The sequence below is a fragment of the Eptesicus fuscus genome, chromosome 5, assembly GCF_027574615.1.
Source record: "Eptesicus fuscus isolate TK198812 chromosome 5, DD_ASM_mEF_20220401, whole genome shotgun sequence".
Lineage (NCBI taxonomy): Eukaryota > Metazoa > Chordata > Mammalia > Chiroptera > Vespertilionidae > Eptesicus > Eptesicus fuscus.
This window is the reverse complement of record NC_072477.1, coordinates 84,559,638-84,585,641: the sequence shown is the minus strand read 5'-3', so window position 1 is coordinate 84,585,641 and position 26,004 is coordinate 84,559,638. Positions and strand designations below refer to the sequence as shown.

General features: G+C 43.1%; 2 protein-coding genes across 8 annotated transcripts in view; one reads left to right on the top strand and one right to left on the bottom strand.

Moving 5' to 3' along the window:
• The window catches only part of AP4S1 (adaptor related protein complex 4 subunit sigma 1), a 73,375-nt gene extending 64,542 nt beyond the window's left edge, over positions 1-8,833 (bottom strand). For 3 of the 7 annotated variants that reach the window (XM_054716511.1, XM_054716510.1, XM_054716517.1), the window contains exon 1: positions 8,207-8,529. The gene's annotated coding sequence lies outside the window, so the exon portion shown is untranslated. Of the gene's footprint in view, positions 1-8,206; positions 8,534-8,598 lie in introns of those variants that run through there. The other 4 variants (XM_054716512.1, XM_054716514.1, XM_054716513.1 and 1 more) reach the window with 3 other exon arrangements.
• The window catches only part of STRN3 (striatin 3), a 103,222-nt gene continuing 84,816 nt past the window's right edge, over positions 7,599-26,004 (top strand). Inside the window, exon 1 of the mRNA XM_054716508.1 lies at positions 7,599-8,090. Coding sequence (XP_054572483.1) covers positions 7,809-8,090 — 282 coding nt within the window. The 5' untranslated portion in view covers positions 7,599-7,808. The remainder of the gene's footprint in view (positions 8,091-26,004) is intronic.

The window sequence follows — 26,004 nt, the reverse complement described above, 5'->3', positions numbered from 1 at the left end:
TCCAGGCAATTCTTTATTTCCTTCAATTTTGACATCTCTGTGAGTTAGCTGTTATACAATATTATCACAGCCTACAGCTTTCTGACTCATACCCAGGAGACAATTCCGGAATGAACTTGGACTAGAATTTTATATAGCATGCTGAGTTTCCTAAAGGTTCTGGTGCCTATTTGTCTATAATTTGTGAAGATCCTTTTCCTTTTCTTTACCACACAATATATTATTTGAATAGTTCAAGTGCTCTGCAATGTATTTCTATAATTTTCTTAGCCACAGGCAACTACTGTAATGAGAAGTAGATATCTGATCTTATTTGGCAGGTCAAACCATAGTGCCGGTCAAAGCTGACTCCTCCTTTTCTGTTCCATCTGCATTATACAGTTTGCTTCTGTGGTTTTTGAACACTTGCCAGATCTCAAAGATCTTCCTCTGTGCTCTAATATTCATTTGTTCTCTATATTTATAAATGTAAACACTATATAATTTCCACAAGTGACTGAGTCACCTCAAAACTACCTAAAACGGATGTCAAAAGTACAAATGATGTGGTGATCACTGTGTAAGATGTATAAATGTCTAATCATTATGTTGGACATCTGAAACTAATATATTGTATGTCAACAATTAAAAATAAATTTTAAAAAAGACAAAATTAATGAAAAAGTATATATAATTTGGGAACCAGAGATAGTAATATTGAGTCCATTGACAGAATGGTAGGAGGAAGAGAAGGGAGACTTTATTTCTTATTTCCAAATACACATACACACTCATTGATCTAAGAGTGGGAACCACTTCCTATTCTACTAAGGGACTGTGGAAGTGACCCAGAACTCATATCTCAGCCTTCTCTCCTCCCCATGGAGGTAAGAATACTAATCACAACTTTTTCAGATGATGCAAAAAGATGACTAAATTGTTTGTGAACCAGTTTGAGCTCTTTGTTAGAAGGATGTCAGGTACACAGTCAGCTGGATATTCAGGTAAATAATTACAGGGCATCATATAGTTCTCAAAGGCAGAGTTAAAACTCTTTGTACATCAGGTTTTATAATAATTGGGAAGAAGGCATCTGAGTGTTAACTACTCTGAACTTATTTAAAAGCCTGGACTTCCTTAACATATTTTTGCTGACATAATATATATATATATATATATATATATATATAGGATATATAACAAGTACCTTTTTAAAAATATATATATATTTTATTGATTTTTTACAGAGAGGAAGGGAGAGGGATAGAGAGCTAGAAACATCAATGAGAGAGAAACATCGATCAGCTGCCTCTTGCACACCTCCCACTGGGGATGTGCCCACAATCAAGGTACATGCCCTTGACCAGAATCGAACCTGGGACCCCTCAGTCCACAGGCCGACGCTCTATCCACTGAGCCAAACCAGTTAGGGCAACAAGTACCTTTTTGATCAGATAGAATAAGCACACAAGTTTCTAAGATTAGCTAATGGAAAAGAAAAAATGCACCCTGAAATTCTAAACTGATTAAAGATATAAATAGGCATTCGTAAAGATCATCAGTAGTACATTGAAACCAAGAGAATCAATGGGAGTTGAGGAGGGATGAACAGACTGAAGAAAGGACAGAACAAATAGGAAGTTTCAAGGAAGAGACTGAAGAGAGGCAATGACTCAGCCACAGTGTAGGCAGGGAGTTCCAGTTAGGTGAGTTGTAGGTGATAATATGCCTGGGAAAGCTCATTACCTATAGAAGACAAGATTCTAGGAGCTCACTGCAGAGTGTCTTCAGGAGTCATAGACACAAAGCACAATGTCAATAGTATGAAAAATATTCTGTCAACGGAGAAAATCTTGGTGTCCTTTATGTTCAACATCCAGGGCAGTTCTGGTCATTGAACTGTAAGAGATTACTGGTAGTAAAAACTAATAAAAAATGATTGAGGGGGAGGAAAAAATATTCATATTAGTTTAGTTTAAATTTAAGTTATTCATCAAACATTTATTGGGGATCTCACTTTCCTATACACTGGAGCTACATCTTTGAACAAGAGGGGCATGGGTCCTGCCCCTTTAGGAGACAATCCTGCAGATAAATGACTATGATGTGGGAAAAACATGGCCAAGGCATGCATTGACATTATTAAAAACACTAGAGGCCCAGTGCATGAATTCGTGCACGGGTGGGGTCCCTCAGCCTGGCTGGTAATTGAGGCCAATTGGCCGGGGGAGGGACTGTGGGAGGTTGGCCGGCCGCAGGAAGTTGGTTGTGGGAGTGCACTGACCACCAGGGGGCAGCTGTGTTGAGCATCTGCCCCCTGGTGGTCAGTGCACATCATAGCAACCGTTGGAACGGTCGCTTAGGCTTTTATATATATAAACTAGTGGCCCGGTGCACAAAATTCGTGCACGGGGGAGGGGGATGTGTGTCCCTCAGCCCGGCCTGCACCCTCTCAAATCTGGGACCCCTTGAAGGATGTCCTACTGACGGTTTACAGGGAATGGGCCTAAACTGGCAGTTGGACATCCCTCTCGCAACCCGGGACTGCTGGCTCCTAACTGCTCCCCTTCCTGCCTGCCTGATTGCCCCTAACCACTCTGCCTGCCGGCCTGCTCCCACCCAACTGCCCTCTGCCACCGGCCTGCTTGCCCCCAAATGCCCCCCACCAGCCTGATCACCCCAAATGCCCCCCGTGCCAGTGTGCTCGCTCTCAACTGCCCCCCCTGACAGCCTGCTCACCCCCACCTCCCCTCCCCACTGGCCTGCTCACCCCCAACTGCCTCCCTGCTGGCCTGCTCACTCCAAACTGCCCCCTCCATCCTGATAACCCCCAACTGACCCCCACTGACGGCCTGCTTGCCCCCAATTGCCCTCCCCCCCCCCGCTGGTCTGCTCACCCCCAACTGCCCCCCCCGCAGGCCTGATCACCCACAACTGCTGTCCCATCCTGGCCTGATCACCCACAACTGCCCTCCCCTCTTGGCCTCTAACCACCTCTACCTTAGCCCCGCCACCATGGCTTTGTTCAGAATGACATCCGAAAGGTCTCCTGGACGGTCTCCCAGTCTAATTAGCATATTACCCTTTTATTAGTATAGAGGCCTGGTGCACCGGGTGGGGGCCGGCTGGTTTGCCCTGAAGGGTGTCCCGGATCAGGGTGGGGGTTCCCTTGGGGCGTGGGGCGGCCTGGGTGAGGGTCCTGTGGTGGTTTGCAGGCTGGCCACGACCCCATGGAGTGAGGGTCCCTGCTGGGGGGGGGGGGGGAGCATGACCAGCCTGGGTGAGGGGCTGAGGGCTGTTTTCAAGCTGGCCACACCCCCTTCAAGGTGGGAGTTCCCGCTGGGGTGCCTGGCCAGCCTGGGTGAAGGGCTGATGGCTGTTTGCAGGCTGGCCAGGCCCCCAAGCAGGGACTCTCACTCCATGGGGGCGTGGCCAGCCTGGGTGAGGGGTTGAGGGCTGTTTTCAGGTTAGCCACACTCCCTTCAGGGTGGGGGTCCCCACTGGGGTGCCTGGCCAGCCTGGGTAAGGGGCTGAGGGCCGTTTTCAGGCTGGCCACGCCCCCGGCGATCCAGGCTCCCACCCCCTCCTTGGGCAGTGGCCAGGGTGGGCGGGAAGCTTGGCTTCCTCCGTCACCGGGGGCAACCCAAGCCTCCTTCTCACTCCAGCTCTGTGGCTGCTGCCATCTTTGTTGGGTTAATTTGCATACTTGCTCCTGATTGGCTGGTGGGTGTAGCGGGGGGGGGGCGGGGACAGTCAATATGCATGTTCCTCTTGTATTAATGTAGATGTTTATTTATTTTTTTTAAAAATATATTTTATTGATTTTTTACAGAGAGGAAGGGAGAGGGGATAGAATTAGAAACATCGATGAGAAAGAAACATCGATCAGCTGCCTCCTGCACACTCCCTACTGGGTATGTGCCCGCAACCAAGGTATATGCCCTTGACTGAAATCGAACCTGGGACCCTTGAGTCCGCAAGTCAACGCTCTATCCACTGAGCCAAACTGGTTAGGGCATATTAATATAGATATTTAATGGTGGGGGATGGAGCAAAAAAGAAAAGAGAGAATTCATGGACATAGACAAGTGTGGTGATTGCATGGGGATGAGGTGGGTGGATGTGGAAGAGGGCATAGAGGGTATAAATGGTGATAGAAAAAATAAATATGAAACTATAAAGTGAATATAGCCCTGGCCAGTTTTGCTCAGTGGTTAGAGCATGGGCTTCTGGTCAAGGGCCAATACCTTGGCTGGAGGTTTCCCAGACCCAGCAGGGGCAAGTGCGGGAGGCAACCAATGGATGTGTCTCTCTCACATCGATGTTTCTTGCTCTCCCCCTCCTCCCGTCCTTCCACTCTCTCTAGAAATCAAAGGAAAAAATATCATTGGGTGAGGATTAAAAAATAATAATAAAGTGAATGTAGGATGGTCAATAGAAATTCTTCAAATAGGGAGCATAGTACAAATTTTGAAAGAGTTTTAAGACACATCTGGACAGATATTGAGGAAGGCAGGGTGGCTGGTGCTTGCCTAAAACTAGAATGGAACGTATGTGAGGGGAGAGATTACGTCTGCTTGGTTCACAGTGGATCATCAGGGACTGGCAGAGTATCTGAAAAATAGTAGCCTATCGAGAACTTTTTAACAAATAAATGAGTAAAGCAAAGATTTGCAGTACCTGTTATGTGCAGGTGCTAGTGTGAGTGTCACTGATCAGTATATAGACAATTTAATATTGTAATAATAGGAGAAAAGCATGAGAATATTAGGATGGGGTCTCTACATAATTCAGAGATTTGGAAAGCTTCTTGGAGGAATTAATTCCTGAGCTGAGTTTTGAGGGAAGAAGGTAAGGAAAGGCACTGGGGCACAGCATGTGTTAAATTCCTTTGAAATGAAACATCTTTATGCATTTGAGGAACCCAAAACAGTGCCGTTTGGCTGGAGAGAATACGGTGCCATGATGGTGTGATGTTAGATTTGGTGACAGGAGCCTCTAGAATTTAAAGGACCTTTATATGCTATACTAAAATATGTGTTTTATTCTAAATCTGGTGATCACTAAAAGATTTTAAATAGAGAATGACATGATCAGATCGGCCTTTTGAAGATTGCTCAGGCATTAGTGGTAGTGGGAAGTGAGGGGAGAATAGAGGTAGGGAGGTTTAAACTAAGACGTGAAGATAATGGAATAGAAATGAAAGATGTTACTGTGGAAGAGATTGGGTGTGGGGGCTGAGTGAAAGAAAGGTATTAGAATGACTGCCAGGCCTCGGGTTTGGATGTAGTGCACTTAAGGAAATAGATAACAGAAGAGGAGCAGTTTTTTGGTTTTCTGAAAGTGAATGGGGAGGAAAATAACAATGAGAAACCCAGTCTTTACTTGAGCTTGAGGTACCAGTGGGAAATATAACTGTGCAAGTTCTGCTTTTGATGACATCATGGTGGTCAACCACACTCTCTAACAAGTGTTTCTTGTGGTATACAGGTCTTGAAGCAGCAGGGATTTCGGACTTTTATGTGCTATGAGGCCCCTTAAAAAGAAATGAGGGGGGGGGGGGAAGAGGGCAGGGGTGCCACATAAGCAGATTGAAGGTTAGTCACTATAAAATGGAGAAATAATCCTTAATACTGTAACCTAAGACCTCATTTCATATATAAATAAAACGGCACCATGAGCAACAAGTCCAGTCTGCTTTCCATTAAACTATAATAACAGTAGAATAGATATGATAGAATAAGGTGTATTACTTTATCTCTTTGAAATTATACCCTAAGTGTGAGCATTTGAGCTCTTGCTCCCCAGCATATGTTGTCAGCTTGGCTCAAATAAACTCTTATAAATATTCAAAAAAAAAAAAAAAGAAGACTGTTTGACATTGAAATTGGGTCTCAAAAGAACTGTTGGCCCAGAAAGAAACTCACTACAGACTGATTCATTTGCCTGTCAGCATAACCATTATTGCTTGTCTCATTTTTGGTTCTTCTAAGTGTATTTCTAGTATCACATGATCTCACTCATCTAGGGGAAATGATGAACAACATAGACTGATGAACAAGAACAGACCCAGAAACAAGGAGGCATCGATCAGACTGTCGGGCCTCCGGGGGAGGGTAGAGGAGGGTGGGGGTAAGGGGAGAGATCAACCAAAGGACTTGTGTGCATGCATATGAGCCTAACCAATGGTTAAGGTCAACAGGGGGGTGGGGGCATCCGTGGGGAGGGGTGTGGGATGGGAATGGGGGGATGAGGACAAATATGTGACACCTTAATCAATAAAGAAATTTTAAAAAATGTACAAAAAATTTTTAAAAAAAAGAAGAAAAAGAAATTACACTCTGAGTGATCCTATATATTCCATAGTGAAAATTTTGTTTGTAGAAGAAAAAAATTGCTATCAATTTTATATGCAATTTTCCTGCATAACTATAATTACAAACCTCCTTTCCTTGTTATGCTGTTAAGTATTATTTTTGTCCTATTTTTCAACTAAATGGTTATTAGCTATATTAACTTAGAAACTTACAGTTCAGTAAAGATGTTTCCTGGCAACCTCATCACATAATACACACTATGGTTCTTAAAAGGTTTCACCTTGTCTCTTACGTGTCCATTATACTCGCTCAAATAACATTTAATGACCCAAGAAAGCATCTTTAGCCATTCATCTAGGACTCGAAGTTTCGTTCACGATGCATTTATTTCTTATTTCCATCCAAAGATTCTGGTAGGAATGAAATACGTGTAAACTCATTCCCTTGTAAAACAACAAATTGTTAGTCAGTCTCCTTCTCCGTTATCTTTCTCCACCGGCTAAAGATCTAAACTGATTCACTACCTCCCCATCTCTCACGGAAAACAAACACACACTAAAAACATAAAAGAAAACAGTATATCCTGCGCTGCTCCCCCAAACCCCAAACCGAACCCCATCCCGGAAATAAGAACGAGGGAGGCAAAGCGGAACCAGCTGCGACGGGCGCCCGCGAACACAGAATCGGGACCCAAGCCGGGCTCGGAGCGCTGGCCGGGAATCACCGCAAGGACCTGGGCTGTCGGCCAAAAGGAGACGGCCCCCCAGCCCCGGGGCCTGCCGGGCGCTGGGAGCGGAGCGGAGCGAGGGACAGGACGAGGCCCGCCACGCGGGGACGGCCGCCCGAAGCGCGCCAGGAATGCCAGAGAAACGCCAGGAATCCGGGCTGCGGCGGCCGGCCGGGGCGACCAGCGAGGCTCCACAGCGCCGAGGCAGGCTCGCCGCGGAGGCCCTCGGGGGAGGGCGGCGCGTGGGCCTGGCCGAGCGAGGGGAACGTCGCTGGGAAGTCGGAGTCCGTAGCCCTCCGTGCGGTCCCGGCCGCAGGACGCCCGGAGCGAGTCCGGGAGCGGGCGGGCGTGGGGGCGGGGCCCGCTCTTTCTCCGCCCCCAACGGCGGAGCCGGCCCGACCGCGCCCTCAACGCGCCTGCGTGGGGTGAGGCCGCACTCTATTTGGCCGCCAGGCGTGCGACGGCAGCGGCGTTCTCTACCCGGCATGCAGCGCGGGGGGCGGCCCTACGTCCATCTCCTTCCCCCAACCTGCCCCTCCCCCTCCCGCCGCGGCCCCCCTTTCCCTAAAGTGAGTGAGTGAGACGGGCAGATGGAGGAGGGACTGTAATGGCGGCGGCCGGCAGCTCCCTGCTCTGACCCACGGCAGACATACAGCAACCATCCCCTCCCCGCCCCGCTCCCAGCCGGCCTCCGCCCGGCCGCCCGCGCGGGGCCCCCCGCCCCGGCCCTTTCCCCAGCGGCGGTCGGCGTCTCGCCCTGCGCCCCGGCCGGGGCCCCACACACAATGGACGAGCTCGCGGGAGGCGGTGGAGGCGGCCCGGGGATGGCGGCCCCTCCGCGGCAGCAGCAGGGACCCGGGGGAAACATGAGCCTTTCGCCGGGGGGCAATGGCGCGGCGGGCAGCGGGGGCCCTCCCGCCGCCGAGGGCGCGGGTCCCGCGGCAGGCCCCGAGCTGTCCCGGCCGCAGCAGTACACCATCCCGGGGATCCTGCACTACATCCAGCACGAGTGGGCTCGGTTCGAGATGGAGCGGGCGCACTGGGAGGTGGAGCGGGCCGAGCTGCAGGTACCTGGCCGGGGTCGGTGTGCGGGACGGCTGCGGCGGCGGGGCTCCCGGTGGGGGTGGGAGCGGGACTTTCCTCGGAGGGAGCCCGCGGCCTGGGGCCGACCAGAGGGACCTACCTGTGCGGCTCGGGAGGCGTCGGTCCTGGCCACGGGTCTTCCGAGAGTCCTCCTCCCCCGTTTCCCGCAGAAGCTTGCTTCCCCAGCCCTCGCTAGCGGCGCGGTGCGGGCTTCCTCGGGGCAGCCATTTTGGCTTTTACTATGGCGTCTGCGGGGGCTCCCGGAGGCGGCCTGCCGGGCTCCCGGGCTGGGGGCTGAGCGCCGAGCGCCTCTCTGGGGGGGAGAGCCCGGCGTGGGCTGCTGAGCACCGAGTCTGCTCTTGTGTCGTGTGCGCCCCTGGAGATGCAGGACCCGAGGAGAGGGGCTGGGGTGGGTGTTTGACCGCCTTTTCCTGGGTCACCCCCCTTCCCGATTTGGCACGTCTGGCCCCCTCCCCTGAAGTTGGTACCTACTTGCCCCTTGACAGCCATGCTTCCTTCCAGGGCTGCCGTCAAGCACCATGGCTCGTCGCTGACCTGGGAAGTTTTCATTTCCCACCGCCAACTTTGAGGGCCTTCTTACCTGGGGTGCTGGCTTAATGCACTTGGATTCATTCCCCCGTCAGTTCTTCCTTAGTTTAGGGACTGACTCATCCAGCCTTTCCCATACAGGCATATCTTGGAGATATTGCGAGTTCGGTCCCAGACCACTGCATGCAAGCAAGTGGCAATGTTTTTGCTGGTGGAGGGTCTTGCTTTCAGTTTGTAAAAAAAAAAACAAAAAAAAAAAAAAACCGCACAGAATCTGAAGAAATAAAGCGAAGCGCAATAAAACGAAGTATGCCTGTACTGGGAAGCCGGAGGCTTTTTAGGGTGCCCTTCATCAGGTCTCCCCCTCCTCCACCCTCCTCTTTACCTGTAAGAACCAAACTAGATTATCTGTGTTGTGTTTGTGAAACGACTGAGAAAAAGAATATTAGCTGGGAGTAAAATGTTTTTATCTCAGTTTACTAACTCACAGAGGGGAAGCAACTTTATATATCCTCAGGACCTTCATAATGAAGGTGAAACTTGGATGGGCCGGTTTACCCATCTTGGAAGATGTTGGTAATTTAAGGGCTTGTGTCTTGGATTTCAGAATGGTTACATATTGTTAAAAGGATTGTTCAACATTTGGGGGTACTTGTGTTTATTTTTAAATCATTTCCATGTCAAAAATAGGCTTAGGAGGGGGGGAAAAAGCATGTTATCTAAATAGTGTTGCACCTGTTCTTCAGATTGATATGTATATACTAGTATATTTAGAATGTCAGCAGTATTATTCACTGATGTATATGCCTACGGTGAATAGTCAAGAGAATGTGTTTAAAGAAGGAGTTTTGGATTAACTTAGGGTGTCCTCAAAGAAATATATATGGGTATCCACATATATTCGGTTTGATTTTGAACTAGCAAACTTTTATTTGATTCTACAGAGTGGGTAAAGGGTAAGATTAGTTATATATTTTGACACTTATCAAGTTTTGAAAAAGTTAATTATAAATTAACACCTGTTAGTGAATTCAATGTTTTAGGATTGCGCTTTGATATATTATAGCGCTTTCAAAAAGTTTGTCATCATTGTCTATTTTTTAAAACTTCTGTATGTATAGTCTGCTTTAAAATACCTGGGATTTATAAGAATTCTGCTGATATACAACTTTCTACCACATCAGGTTGCAAACTTAATATTATGTGTGAGTGAAGATAGTGAGGCATTTATTTTAAAAAAATTGCATTAGCAAATGCACCGAAGTTTGGGCTCACTGAAGACTTCACCAGTCCAAAATAGTGTTTATGAACTTTGTACTGTTGCACAAAAGCTTGGATTCTACCACTTTTCAACTTAGCAGTTGCATTACTCATTTATAAGCTTCAGTAATTTAAGTACATACATTAGTGAGGTCTATGTTGTCTACCCTAGTCCTTGTTTGCTCATCTAGTTTTTTCCTTGACAGTAACATAAACGTCTTTAAAGGAAGATTCCTTTTACTTGCTTGTTTGCTTTCAGTTGATCTATTCTTGGCATATTAGTTCTGATATAGCCATTCTAAGTGCTGCTTTTTGTTTGTTTGTTTGCTTGCTTGATTGCTTGCTTATTTTGAAGAAGTTCTGCAGGGTCTCTAGGCTCTTAATTTTTTCCAGGGATTTTCATTATTTCATACTGATAATTTTTTTAAAATAAAATGTTCATGATTATGTTCATATGCTTTTATTCTATACATTTCTCTAAAATGTTTTATTGGGTTACTTAGTTAATAGGGTTTCAGGTTTGCTTCTGCAATGTTGAATTTGCTTTAAGTATGTTCAGTCTTTAATAAAATTGTGCACATTTTAAAATGTATGTGTTGAATAAAAATTTATTGGGGGTATTTAAGTGATGAATCAGTGGATTTCAACTGTAAACTTTTATTTTAAGAAAGATAACAAATAAGAGCCTACATATTGTATATAGTCTTGGGTACACTGTTCATTTATACATATGAAACTGTTCAATAATTAATATGAAGAGGCAAAGATATACCTAATTTTAATGTGAAATTTTAATATGGAACCATGTCCTCATTGACTTTGAAAGATTTTAAATTGGAATTTTGCAGTATGTTATTTTCCATTCTAAAAGGAATTTGGGGTAAAGCCCTGTTTTAGAAACTTGGAACTAACCAAAGGTTCATGTCTTAAAGCTCTTTTTATCTTTGTATGGGTGCCTTACCTTGTATTAAAATATTTGTTAGTAAGGCTGTAGGACAGTGAATTCTGAACAAAAATGCCAGTCGGAATCACTTGTAAAACTTAAAAAAAAAAAAAGCAGGTTTCTGCCTCATCCTCCAGAGATTTGGCCTAGAACTTGGAAAAAAGGGACTTTGTACGATTTTGGCAATTCATGTTTTCCTATATAATAAAAGCCTAATATGCTAAGTGTCGGGTCGACTGGTTGGCCGTTCAACCAATCAAAGTGTAATATGCTAATGATATGCTAAGGCCACTCAGCCACTTGCTATGACATGCACTGACCACCAGGAGGCAGACAGTCGACTGGTGGACCAGTCGCTATGACGTGCACTGACCACCAGGGAGCAGATGCTCTGACCAGTAGGTTAGGCTGCTGCTGGAAGGGCCAGACACACCCTGGAGCCCCCCCTTGCAGTCCCTCTCCAGCTGTGTCCCTCCCCGGCCCCAATTGTGCACCAGTGGGGTCCCTTGGCCTGGTCTGCTCCCTCTTGCAATCCGGGACCCCTCAGGGGATGACAGCCAGTTTCGGCCCAATCCCACAGGGCAGGCCCAGGGACCACACTGGTGCACGAATTCGTGCAATAGGCCTCTAGTATAAAAATACTAGGTGTAGCGGTTAATAATGCGGATTTTTTTCAATAGATGGAGTTACACATATGTTGATATATATGCAATTTGATATGTATGCTATTTGTTGTATTGACAACAAGCTTCAAAACTTCATATGTCAAATTTGCTGAAGGTGTTAACATCATAGGTATTTTTACGCTTCAAAATGTTGAATTTTGTGCCAAAAAACAAAGAGCATTTGCGGGAAGTTTTAATTCATTACTTTATTTTGAAGAAAAAGTTATTGTATACTTCGGGAAGCTTATGGTGAACATGCTCCATCTCAAGATACTTGTGAATGCTGGTTAAAACCCTTTAAAAGTGATGATTTCGATGTGAAAGACAAAGAACGTCCAGGTCAACTGGAAAAGTTTGAAGACCAACTATAACAAGCATTATTGGATGAAGATGCGTGTCAAACTCAAAAACAACTTGCAGAAAGATTAAAAGTTGCTCAGCAAACAATTTCCAATCGTTTACAAGCGATGCGAAAGATTTTTTTTTTTTTACAGAGAGGAAGGGAGAGGGATATAGAGTTAGAAACATCGATGAGAGAGAAACATCTATCAGCTGCCTCCTGCACACCTCCTAGTGGGGATGTGCCCGCAACCCAGGTACATGCCCTTGACTGGAATTGAACCTGGGACCTTTCAGTCTGCAGGCCGACGCTCTATCCACTGAGCCAAACCGGTTAGGGCAATGTGAAAGATTTTAAAGGAAGGAAAATAGGTGCCACATCAACTGAACGAAAGACAAATAGAAAATCGAAAAGTCATCGGTAAAATGTTGCTTCAGCGGCACGAAAGAAAGTCTTTTTTACATCGAATTGTGACTGGTGATGAAAAGTGGATTTATTTTGAGAATCCCAAACGCACAAAATCATGGGTTGATCCAGGTCAACCATCAACATCGACTGCAAGGCCAAATCTCTTTGGAAAGAAGACAATGCTCTGCGTTTGGTGGGATCAGGAAGGTGTGGTGTATTATGAGCTTCTAAAACCAGGTGAAACATTAATACTGATCGATACCAACAAAAAATAATCAATTTGAACCACAGTTTGATTGTGAAACCACCAGAATGTGCCAGAAGACACAGCAAAGTAATTTTGCTTCATGATGACGCACCATCACACACTTCAAAACCAGTTAAAGACACGTTAAAAGATCTTGCCTGGGAAGTATTAACCCACCCGCTGTATTCACCAGACCTTGCTCCTTCAGATCACCACTTGTACCGATCGATGACGCACGCACTTTCTGAGCAGCACTTCAAAACATATGAAGAAATGGAAAATTGGGTCTCTGGATGGTTTGCCTCAAAACAAGAAAAGTTCTATTGGGACGGTATCCACACGTTACCTAAAGATGGGGAAATGTGTAGCTAGGGATGGACATTACTTTGAATAAAGCACTTTTGATGTTTCTCTTGAAATTATCGTGTTTTCTTAGATGACAAAACCTGCATTATTAACCAGTACACCTAGTAATAACTGCCCTTTAATCAGCATTACAACCTTATGCACATACCATTCCTGTTTTACAGATGAGACAAATTTAGGTTAAATAACTGCCAAGGTCACCCAGCTATAAAGTGTTGCAGTTGACACATGAACCCAGGTTTGTCTGAATTCGAAGCCTGTGTTCTTGTGACCACGCTTATAACCACTGTGTTACATGGTCATCTTAGCATTTTTCATGGAAATGGAGTCTGTCCGGTAATTCTTTGTCTTCCATCGTGTGGCATCACCTCAGTACATTTCAAGAAAATTCTTTTGAGCCCCCATGATGTATCAAGTGTAGTTCATGTATATTGCAAACATGTCCTTATATTTTTTCTATAGTTAGTATGTAATAAAAAATTAACTTATGGCATATATACTGTTTGTCAACTATAAAAATATGCTATAGATAATACACAGAAAATATAGTCCAGGAATTTGTATTCTAAAACTGCTAATTCTTCAGCAAATATAAAAGTTTTAATTAGTGTTTGTGTTTGCACACACTGGCATATAGACTTGTCATTACACTACAGATATTGCTACCTAACAATCTTACCCTGTTGTGCATATTTTGCTCACATGTAACTTGATTTCTTCTCTTTTTTTAATTTATTTCTTCATTTTTAATTAAAGGGGAAGAATTTTGTTTCCCCTGCACTCTTCCCTTTATTGTCAGCATTTTCTTAGGGTAGTCAAGAATGATGATTTGGAAGTTCCGGTGCCTCTTCTATTACAGCATTTTTATGATTCTACTATGAAATACTGTTATGTAGTTTCCTATTTCAAATGATGGTGACAACAGAGTAAAAAATATTTTACTCGATAGGATTAAGAGTTTACAGTCTTATGTCATTCTCCCTGTTTCTTTTTGAAAGCCTTGGAAACCAAAAGTCTAGAGTAGCAATTTTCAGCTGATGTACCTCAAGAATTTTTAAAACATGCAATACCAAGCCCGGCCGGTGTGGCTTAGTGGTGGAGTGTCCATTGATGAACCAGGAGGTCATGGTTCGATTCCCGGTCAGGGCACATGCCCAAGTTGCACGCTTGATCCTCCAGTAGGGAGCATGCAGGAGGCAGCCGATCAGTGATTCTCATCATTGATGTTTCTATCTCCCTCTCTGAAATCAATAAAAATAAAAATAAAAATAAAACATGCAATACCTGACTACTTAGTTAGGGGCAACTGACCTCTTTTCCCTTAGATTGTCAAGTGGAAAAAATGACAATAGCCAATACAACAATAGCCGTTCGGTGTGAATGAATCAAAATTATACGTATTTTGCCTTGGCCAGTGTGGCTCACTGGTCAGAATGTCAGCCCATGAACCGAAAGGTCTTGGGTTTGATTCCTGTTCAAGGGCACGCACCTGGGTTGCAGGTTTGATCCCCGGCCCTGATTGGGGCATATGCTAGAGGCAATCAATCGATATGTCTCTCTTACATTGATGTTTCTGTCTTACTCTCTCCACCTCCCTCCTTCCACTTCCTGCCTCCCTTCTACTCACTCTAAAAAATATCCTCAGGTGAGAATGAATAACAACAACAAAATTATACCTATTTTTTCTTGCTGGATCGGCAAAAAAAATTTTTTTTTTTTTGATGTGCCACAGAATTTTAGTAATTTATGTGTGCCATGAGATGAAAAAGGTTGAAAATTTCTGGTCCAGGGATCACTAACCTAGAATTTTTTTCTCCTGCATTTACCCCTTAACCCTGCTTTATAGTTTGCCTTGTTGCTCCCTACTCATTCCTTAATACCCACTTAAGCACTTTGTAGAATGCTGTTTTTTTCTCCTATTGATGATTGACCTTCAAATTGCCAAATCCTTTGGCTTTCTTACGGACTGCCGGAAACCGAACATTGTCAATTGGTAGTTATGTGAAAAGGGAACCCGGGAAGGCTGGTCAACCTTGAAGCTAAAGGTCAGAGCCAACCACTCCCTATCTAATTGAGACAATGGTAACTGAGGCAACTTCCCCACCAAATAATCCTGTAAATCCTTACTGATAAGATCATCTGTCTGTTACTGGAATTACCTGCCTAAGGGCAATAGGTGTATCTCAAATCTCTAATAAAAGGGATAGCAAAGGTCAAAGCGGAGCAGTCCTCCCACTAGAGGTGGGCTCCCGCCTGGCCCCACATTTTCCCAAATTGATTCTTTTCTAGCTTCTCTTCATTTTGATTGCGGCCTTCTCCAGAAACCGGACCCGAACGGGATCTCTGAAACACGCGGGACGTGACAAGGGATTCCACAACGGACTCTATCTACCTAACCAGCATTTTCTGCTATTGACTATTTCTTCCTCAAAAATTTATTTTCGCCGAAACCGGTTTGGCTCAGTGGATAGAGCGTCGGCCTGCGGACTGAAAGGTCCCGGGTTCGATTCCAGTCAAGGGCATGTAACTTGGTTGCGGGCACATCTCCAGTGGGGGTTGTGCAGGAGGCAGCTGATCGGTGTTTCTCTCTCATCGATGTTTCTAGCTTTCTATCCCTCTCCCTTCCTCTCTGTAAAAAATCAATAAAATATATATTTAAAAAAAATTTATTTTCTTTGACTTCTACTCTGTAATTCCCTATTTTCCCTTTGGTCCACTTATCACTTTTCTTCATGTTTTCTTTGTTCCCACTTCATGTTTTCTCTTCTTTGTTCATAATTGTTGTTACCTATGGTACTGTTTTTTTTCTTGTTTCCACTGTATATTTCATTTGAAATGAGGTTTTCAGCTATGACTTACCATGTTAATAGCTAACATTTATTATTTACTGATTGCTAAGTGTCATTTTAATTCCTCAATATTTACTCATTTAATCCTAAAAAACAACTCAGTAAGGTTGGCACAATTAGTTTCTTTGTTGAGTTTTTGTTTTGTTTTGTTTGATTGGTTTTTAATATGTTTTTATTAATTTCAGAAAGGAAGGGAGATAGAAACATCAATGATGAGAGCAAATCATTGATTGGCTGCCTCCTGCATGCCGTCTTACTGGAGATCGAGCCTGCAACCTAGACCTGTGCCCTGGCCTGGAATTCAACTGTGACCTCCTGGTTCATAGCTTGATGCTCAACCACTGAGCCACACCAGTTGGGCTTGTTTTGTTTTTGACACTATAATATTAGGGCCCAGAGGTTTAAGTAATCATCTGTCCAAGATGGTGCAACTAGGAGGCAGCAGAAGTTGGATTTAAACCTGGACAGATTGCCTCTAAAGGCCATGTTCTTAACCACTTCTATATTTTTGGCTTCCAGATATCTCAGACATATTTATAACTTCCTGTTTAGCCTTTCTATTTCAAATTCAGTATATCCATTATTCAATTCATCTCACATGCCTGCCATCCCCCCCCCCCCCCCCACAAAACACACTTAACGTGATCATTCCCCTTTATTCCCTGTTACTATTAATTTTTATAATTATCCTTCTCTCACTAGATACTATAGAGATTGCCCTATATATATATGTTGAGTCTTTGAGTCTTATTCATCTGGTATAATTATTCAGTGAATATATTTGAATGCTACTTTGTGCTGGGCTGTTGGGTATGTAATGATGAATGAAGCAAGGACCTTGACCTCATGAAGCTAGTACTCTGAAAATTTTTTTTAAAAATGTGATAACCCAGAAATTAACTGGATGTCAAGAAAATAAATGGTGATGTGAAACCTGTGTTGATAATGGGCTTTCGGATAAATAGCTAATATTTATTGAGCACTTTCTATATGCCAAGAAGTATTATTTTTAGAGCATGAGCTTTTTGTTAATTATTATTTTTAGAGAGAGGAATGGGGAGAGAGAAACGTCAATCTGTTGCTTTCCGTGGTATGTGCCCCACAGGGATTGAACCTACAGCCCAGTTATGTGCCCTGATCAGGAATCTAACCTGCAGCGACCTTTTGGAGCACAGGACAACTCTCAACCAACTGAGCCACACCAGCCAGGGCCATCCTCATTTTTAAAAAGTAGAATTATACAACGATACTTGTCTCTGCAATTGAGGATTTATCACACTTTTTAAAAAAAATGTATTCATTGATTTGAGAGCAAAAGAGAGAGGAACATCGATTTGTTGTTCCACCCATTCGTGTATTCATTGTTTGCTTCTTATATGTGCCCTGACCTGGTACTGAACGCACAACTTTGGTATATCTGGATGACACTCTAACCAACTGAGCTACCAGGCTAGGGCCTATCACACTTTCTACATCTCCTTTCACCATATTCCAATATAGGTAATAAAACTAAATTGCTAGTTTTTACATTTTATGACCATGGAAATAATCTGAGAGTCGGAAAGCATATTGTGTGAATACTTGCCCTTTACTGTTCATTTTTTCTTTTCCTTGGAGTTATTTATTTTTTTATTTACTTATTTTATATGCATCTGTTGCTATTTTTCCAAAAGGTCCTACAAATCCATCAGGGTTTTCAGACTGGCAAGCACATAACATTATCTGCCAGTTTTGCCTCTTGTATAGAGGGAGTAAAGTAGGGAAGACTTGCCTTCCAGAGCTGTTAATTCCCTTGCTCAGATCTAGACTTGTTCTTAAGACTTGTTATAGAGTAATTATTCTGAAACCTCTGCTGTTCTCCTGTTATACAGTTACTACTATGAAATTTATGTCTGCTGTTTTCCAGCTGGGATCCCCTTCCATTAAAAAAAAACACACACACACACACTGGATTTTATTCCCCATCTGTTTTTGGCTTAGTTCTTCGTTTTGCAGAAATATGTTCTCTAATAATTTCTTGAGAAAAGTTGCAAAGGAGGTAAATTTTAGGACGTTGAATCTTTTTTAAATGTCTACTTTATTCTCACACTTGTTTGATAGTTTGGTTGGAAATAAGTTGCCGTCAACATTTCAAAGGCATTTCTCTTTGGACTTTCAGTGTTGCTTTTTTGAAGGGTTTGTTGCTGTTATGATTCTTGATCCTTTTTTCATATGTGTGATTTGTTTTGGTATCTTTTGTTTATCCTGGTTTTATTAAATTTTATGAAAATGCATATTGTTAGTCACTGAAAGAATTCTTTTACTCCATAGTCCAGTATTTCTCACTAGAGGGCACTGTACGCATTTAGGTAGTACCATTTTTGTGTTGGACTGTATTGTGCTTGCAGGGTTTTGAGTACCCTGGCTTCTGGACATTAAATGCCAGTTTAAATCATTAGTTATTGCAACATTTAGAAATGTCCCAGACATTTCAAACATTGCCTAGGGGGAGGCAGTACTAATCTTTTTTTGAGAAGCATTATTGTAATACCAAGTCCTTAGAGCATTTGATGATGGACCTGCTGATATAAAAGTTTTACTTCTATCTCCTGTTTTTCCTTCTCTTTTTGGTCTATTTTCTTCAACTATACTTTTCAGTCCTATTAAATTTGTAAAAACATTTTCTTGCTTGAACTTTTAAAAGAAAGATATTTTGTTTTTTCTTTTTTTTGTTTTTTAGCATGGTGAGGTTTTTGTTGTTGAAGTTTTCTTTCCCTGAATTGTCGGTTTCCTTCAAATTTCTTTTTTGTTTTGCTTCTCTACTTTCTTACCTAATGCTTTCCTCAAATATTGGTGACCATTGACTATCTGTTTGGTAGCTCTGAGCTTTTTAAACAACCTTTTCTTGCCCTAGCCGGTTTGGCTCAGTGGATAGAGTGTCGGCCGGTGGACTGAAGGGTCCCAGGTTCAATCGTCCATGTTGTGCATTTGATCCCCAGTTGGGGGCATGCAGGAGGCAGCCGATCAGTGATTCTCATCATTGATGTTTCTATCTCCCTCTTCCTTCCTCACTAAAATCAATAAAAAAAATATTTTAAAAAAATAACCTTTTTTTAAAACTCGCTTTCATTTCCATTAAAAATTATTGAGTGACTTTTAATCTGCTTTAGCCTTGCCATAAATTAGTTTTCTTAAGTCTTTAATTGTTTATAATTGGTTCTCTTAGCTTATAATTCTCTGGGTTCTCCAGATAACTTCCTATGATGTCCATCATTGTAATTAAAAAAAAAAAGGTATATAGAAATATTTTATGATCTTTATGCTCCATTTTATATTGAGGCTATCTGCAGGATAATATTCTATACCTGCTGAACTCTTTGGAGTCTGGTTTTCTTCAAGTTTTCTGTTAGTTCTTTCCATAGTTCTCTTTCTTATATCTTCCATTAGGATATGGTCACTTTCTCCCTAGATTCTTATCATTTTCACCTTACCAGGCTAACATAAACTTCAGGTCCTTGGCTTTCCTTTAGTTGTTCCTTTTAGTCATACTCTGTTTTTCTGGTTTGCAGTGTCTCTGTGTTCTATGTTGATGTTTTCACCTTTCCTGGTATCTTTAAATCCTATTTTTTATATACCAGGTTCAAGGTTTTGTTTGTTTGTTTGTTTGTTTGTTTGTTTTTTAAGTCTCCTCCTCTAAGCCAGTGGGTATCTCAAAACTTTAGCTTCTGTTGTGCTATCTGGTATAAACAAACATGGCATATAGTACAAATTTCTTTTGATTTAAATTCAACCTCTAAAGAGAAAAGTGTTTGTTTTTTCTTTAAAAGTATCAGTAGGTTGTGGGTTCAACTCCCAGTCAGGGATCATACCCAGGTTGTGGGTTTGACCCCTGGTTGGGGCATGTGTTGATGTTTCTCACATTGATGTTTCTCTCTCTCTCTCTCTCTCTCTCTCTCTCTCTCTCTCTCTCTCTATTTGTTTCTCTCTCTCTCAAATCAATAAAAAAAAATATATCCTCGGGTGAGGAGTTAAATTTTTTTAAGTAATGGTATGTCATTTATGCTGTTTAATACATAAAACAAGACTATAACTGACTTTCCTCCCACATTTTTTTTAATGTGGTAAAATATACATAAGAAAATGAATCATCTTAAACACTTTTAAGTATACACGTTCATAGTGTGCAACCATCACCACAGGCCATCCCTAGAACTCTTTTCATCTTGTAAAACTGAAACTTAAATACCCCAGTCCCTCTAGTCTCTGGCAACCACCTACCATTCTACTCTCTGTCTCCATGAATTTGACTTGGTACCTCAAATAAGTGGAATCATTCAGTATTTGTCTTTTTGTGACTGGTTTCTTTTACTTAGCATTATAGGGTTTATTTATGTTGTAGCATGTGTCAGAATTTATTTATTGATTTTTCTATAGAAATGCTTTAGATGACAAATGATGACTTTATTTTTAAAATTTTTATATTTTTAATCCTCATCCAAGGATATTTATTCATTATTATTATTTTTTTTTTATGAGAGAGTGGAAGACAGAGAGAAATAGCCATGTCAGCGAAATAATCAATTGGTTGCCTCCTGCATGCGCCTTGACCAGGGTCTGCATTGGAGAGGAGCCTGCAAACAAGGTATGTACCCTTGACTGGAATTGAACCAGGACCCTTCGGTTCGAAGGCCGACGCTCTATCTGCTGAGCCAAACCTGCTAGGGCCAGAATTTATTTTTTAAGGTTGAAAAACACACCATAGTTTGCTTATCCATTCATCAAATGAATGGACACTAGGTTGCTTCTACCATTTAGCTATTAAGAATATGCTGCTAAAACATGCATGTACAAATATCTCTTCAAGGCCCTGTTTTTACTACTTTTGGTATAATTGACTTTTACTTGATAACAAAATTGAAAAATTGAGTACTTACAGGTTGTAGACTGTTTTAATCAGGTATGGTGCTTTTTTCAAAATCTGAGTTCAAGGCATTGATTTCTCTTTATTGATTTTTTTAAAGTTTGAGCACTTTTTTTGTTTAAGTTACAAGAATGCATGAAATTAGGATGGACAAGTTCACATGAAGTCATGTGACTGCTGATTCAAGGCAACAGTGCCCAATCAAACTTATCACAGTTTGCTGAGACTGGTTTGGCTGAGTGGATAGAGCGTCGGCCTGCAGACTCAAGGGTCCCAGGTTCGATTCCAGTCAAGGGCATGTACCTTGGTTGCGGGGCACATCCCCAGTAGGGGGTGTGCAAGAGGCAGCTGATCGATGTTTCTCTCTCATCGATGTTTCTAACTCTCTATCCCTCTCTCTTCCTCTCTGTAAAAAATCAATAAAATATATTTTTAAAAAAAAAAAGAAAAAAAAACTTATCACAGTTTGAATCTGATTTAAGTACTAATTTCAACAGAAGCATCTAGGCATTTGGTACCCTCTATCAGTCTTAATCCCTACCACCTTTCCCTCTAACTCAGCAGATGTCTTACTTACATCCTACTTCACAAAGAAAATAGAACCCATCAGATGGGGAGTTCTTTTATTCCTGCTACCAAATCTACAAATAGTACATGTACACACATACCTCTTTTTTTTTTAGGCCACTCTGAAAATGGGAGACATTTCTTTTTCTTATAAGACTTCTCTCTGTTGATTGTTCATTTGTTTATTCATTTATTGGCTGTTTATTGAGCACCTTACTCAGTAGGTATGTGTGAGGCACTGGGAATCTTCTCTATATATAAAAGCCTAAGTGACCGGTTGACCGATAGCTATGATGCACACTGATCACCAGGGGGCAGACTCTCAACGCAGGAGCTGCCCCTGGTGGTCAGTGTGCTCCCACAGCGGGAATGCTGCTCAGCTAGCCAACAGGCACCAGACTCCTGGGCTCATGGCTGGAGAGAGCTGCTGTGGGGGCGCGCGTGAGCCTCTCCTGCGGACACTCCCCCTGTGCGCCCCTCCCCCATCCAGACCGGACTGGAATGGGGACTGGCATCTGGACTGACTGAGTGCAAGCCCGCGGCTGCTTCTCCGTCATGGGCGCCCATGGGCGCGCAGGTGTTGCCCATCCTGGTATTGCCCTAGGATGGGCGCGCAGAGACCGCAGCGGAGCAGAGCGGCAGCAAGCCTACTGAGGTGGAGGCAGCAGGCACAGCAAAGCCGGGATGAGGGGAGTAGCGCCCTGGGGATGTAGGACTGCCAGTTCCGGCCTATCCCCGCAGGCCAGGCCTCTAGTAAAACTACAAACAAAATAAAGCTCCTGCCCTCTTACAGCTTAAAGTCTAGTGGGTAGAGAAAGAAAATAAAGTTTTTCAGATGGTGATAAATGCTATAGAGAACAGGGAAGCAGAGAAGGGTAATAGATAAAGAATAGATTTGTGTGTAAGATTATTTAAACAGGGTCCCTGGAGAAGACCTCACTACTGAAGATTAGATACCTTTTGTTCCTTTCTTCTTCCATTACTGCCTTCTTTTATGTTAAACTAGAGGCCCGGTGCACGAAATTCGTGCACTGGAGAGGGTGTCCCTCAGCCCAGCTTGCACCCTCTCTAATATGGGACCCCTCGGGGAATGTCCAACTGCAGGTTTAGGCCCTGTGGAATCGGGCCTAAACCTGCAGTTGGACATTCCTCTCACAATCAGGGACCGCTGGCTCCTAACTGCTCACCTACCTGCCTGATTGCCCCCTAACTGCTCCCTTGCTGGCCTGATTGCCCTCTAACTGCTCCTCTGCGGGCCTGATTGCCCCCAAATACCCTCCCCTGCTGGCCTGATCACCCCCAAGGCTTTTATTAGTATAGATATGACCCTGCACAGAAAATTTTACTAACCCTGCTTTACAATAAGGGCTTGACGATTGAATCATTAGGACCAGACACCAAGATTTCCTTTCTTTGAATAGTGGAGGGAATACTTATCTTGTCTTTAAGTTGCCCAGAAATTAAAATGAGATAATGACTTAGAAAAGTATAAAAGCACCACATAAAGACAACTGTCTTTTTAATGAAGTGGCAAAATGAAAAACACTTTTTATTCTCCCCTTCTTTCCTTTACAGCTTTTATTTAAACTTTGAAATTTATAAAAATTTCACTCCAATTTTCATTTCTTTACATTCAACATTATTTTGTATTGGTTTCAGGTTTTATATTAGTTACAGAATAGTGGTTAGACAATCATATACTTTACAAAGTGTTCCCCGATATTTCTAGTACCCACCTGGCATCATACCATCATTACAACACTATTGACTATATTCCCTATTTAAGTGACAATGGGTTTACAGGTTCCTTTCAGTCTTTCTTTTGTGTTGCTTGTCCTTCCTTTTCTTTCTCACTTCTTCCCTCATTTTCTTTATATAGTATCTCAATTGGCCATCAAAGCTCAGTGAAGGCACTGGGACACGTTTCATCCATTTTACAGACCAGGAAACTGAGGCCAATTCCAGTTGGCTGTGAAACTTGACTCAGCACACAGGAAGCCCTCAGAGCCATGCTCTTTGCGCTTCCTAAGGGGCAGCGGCCCAACAAACAGAACAAACCTTCCAGTCAGGCTTCCCAGCCTCTTTCTCAAGCACCTCTTCATTGCGGATGCTCCACATTCTTTCCTCTCCCCCCATTTTTTACTGCCCCCCCTTCTCCGAAGCAGGTGGAAGGCTTCCCACTCACTGCCTAGGCATGCTCTGCCATGGGGCAGGGTGTAGCGAGCTTGCTTTTGGGTGAAGGCAGGAGCAGTAGTCACTGCCTCTGAAGTGTGAAGGCCGCCTGAGCGAGGCCCATTAGCACTGGGAGCTTCTCTGAATCACATCAGTCAGTCCAGTACCCTGCAGTGCCGCACCCCTCCACTGAGGTGGCACCACCCCTCAATCCCCGCCTCAGGGGTGAGGGTCCTTGCCCCTCTGCCAGGAGTCCTTCCAAGCCCCTTGATCCCTGGCTGGGCCCACCCACATCTTGGGGGCACTGCAGAACCTCTGTCTCTCTGCAGATGAGGCAGATCCCTGCCCTAGGTCTCTGCAAAGCTATGAATCTGTGGCCAGAGGCCTGGTCTGGGTCTCAGCAACCACATGCCTGCAGTGTTCCCAGGGACCCTGGGAGCGGCTGGGCGAGTCCCACCTCACCTCCCTGGGGTGCCGATCTCCCCAGGGACCCCTGGGAGAGGCTGGCTGGGCCCGGCCACACACCCCCAGGTTGGCGATCTCCCCAGGGACCCCCGGGAGCGGCTGGGCAGCCAGGTCTCGCCTCCCAGGGGCAGCGATCTACCCAGGGACCCCCGGAACTAAGAGGACTGGGCGCCGCCATCTTGATCTTCTCAACGGCCGGATAGGCCACCCGGAGCCCCGCCCCCAGCCTCCCGCTGGCCCAATCGTGGGCGTAGCGGAGGTGCGGTCAATTTGCATGTTTCTCTATTATAAGGTAGGATAGATATTTTCAGTATATCATTTTAACTTGTTTTTCTTTCACTGTAATTTTTTTAGTTGTTTTCTTCATGGTTGTCCTGAGGATTATAGTCAACATTTTCCCTAGTTTAGATTAATAGCACTTTAATTACAATAGTATACAAAAACTTTGTTTCTATAAAGCTTCATTTCCTTTTCCATCCTTTGTGTTATTATCCTGCAAATTGCATCTTTATTGTACACTCATTAACACATATTTCAATTACTGCTTACTGTCTTTTAAATCAGACAGGAGAAAAGGTTAAAAACAAATAGATTTATACTGTCTGTGTGCTGGTTGCCTTCCTCTGTGCATATCTACTGTTGCCCCTCTATTGAATTTTTCATTTTAGTTACTAGTATATTGCTCAAATTCTGTAATTTCTATTTGATCCTTTAAAAAATAATTTTTGTCTATTGATATTCTCACTTTGGTGAGACATCATTCGCATACTCTACTTTAGTTATTTAAACATAGTTTCCTATAGTTGTTTTAATCTTTTTAAAATAGTTGACTTAAAAGTCTTAATCTAGTAAATTCAGTGTTGGCCTTTCTCGGGGACAGTTTATATTGACTTCCCTTTCCTCCTCTCCCATATTTTGTTTTCATGCTTCATAATTTTTTGTTGAAAACTAGGTATTTTAAATGTAGCAACTGTAGAGATTGAATTCTCCCTTCTCAGGATTGTTTATTGTTGCTATTTGTTATTATTGTTTGTTTAGTGAGTTTTTGGAACTAATACCATAAAATCTGTAGTTTTTGTTGTTCTATGTGGTTACTGAAGTTTCCGTCCAGCTAGCCTACTGGTTAAGCTAATGAGTAGGTAAGACATTTCCTTGGATATCTGGAACATGTAAGCTTTCCAGGGGGTGGGTCTCCAGATATGTGTTGGGATGTGCCTTCAAGACACAGCCCGACAGTTAACAACTCTGTCTTAGCTCTCTTTTCCTGCTTGTTCAGAGCCTAAAGGTTAGTCAGAATTGTAAGAGTTTAGTGCCTTCTCAGATATTTCCTGAGCATGTGCATAGGTTATGCCTGTTTGTGGCCTTTTGGCTTTCGAGGAATATGTTGGAGCTTCCCAGAGTCTCCGTGGATGTCTCATTCCCCAGTTTTTCCTTGTAAGCTTTTTTTTATTATCCTGTTGTTTCCCCCAAATATTGTCCATCACCTCAGGCGGTCAAAATGTTTGACAAATTGCCGGTGATTGTTTTTCACCAAAGGCACCCCCACCCAACAAAAAACAAAACATGCTGTTTGCACTGGATGAGCTCAGAGTCAGCCAAATAAAGACAGTTTCATAGTAGAGTTTTCCAGAGAGCCACCAGAGATTGCAAGTAATGACAGTTTTCTGTGAATGGGACTTTTTAAGGAACTCCAACCCTGTTCTGTCCCTTCTATTGGCTGGTGATTTTCCACTATGATTGCAGGCTGTTGGTTTCATGGCTATGTGGAACTGGGAAAGGGTAGATGGTAACAGGGCAAATAAAAACACAAAGCTTGCTGTTTTTACTGAGATTCGGCCATATTTGTTGAATAAACACTTCCTGTAGTCCTTTGTAATTTCCAGAGTTCTGAAAAAGTTGATTCTTACAAAGTTTGCCAGTGTTCTTATTATTTTCATGAAGGAAAGAATTTCAGAGGTCTGTACTCTGCCATTCTAGCTGATGAGAGTTATTACATCAGCAGTTAATAAGGATATGTGTGTTTGTTCTCCAAGTTGAGATGGTTTAAGGCAGTGGTCGGCAAACTCATTCATTAGTCAACAGAGCCAAATAACAGTACAACAATTGAAATTTCTTTTGAGAGCCAAATTTTTAAAACTTAAACTTCTTCTAACGCCACTTCTTCAAA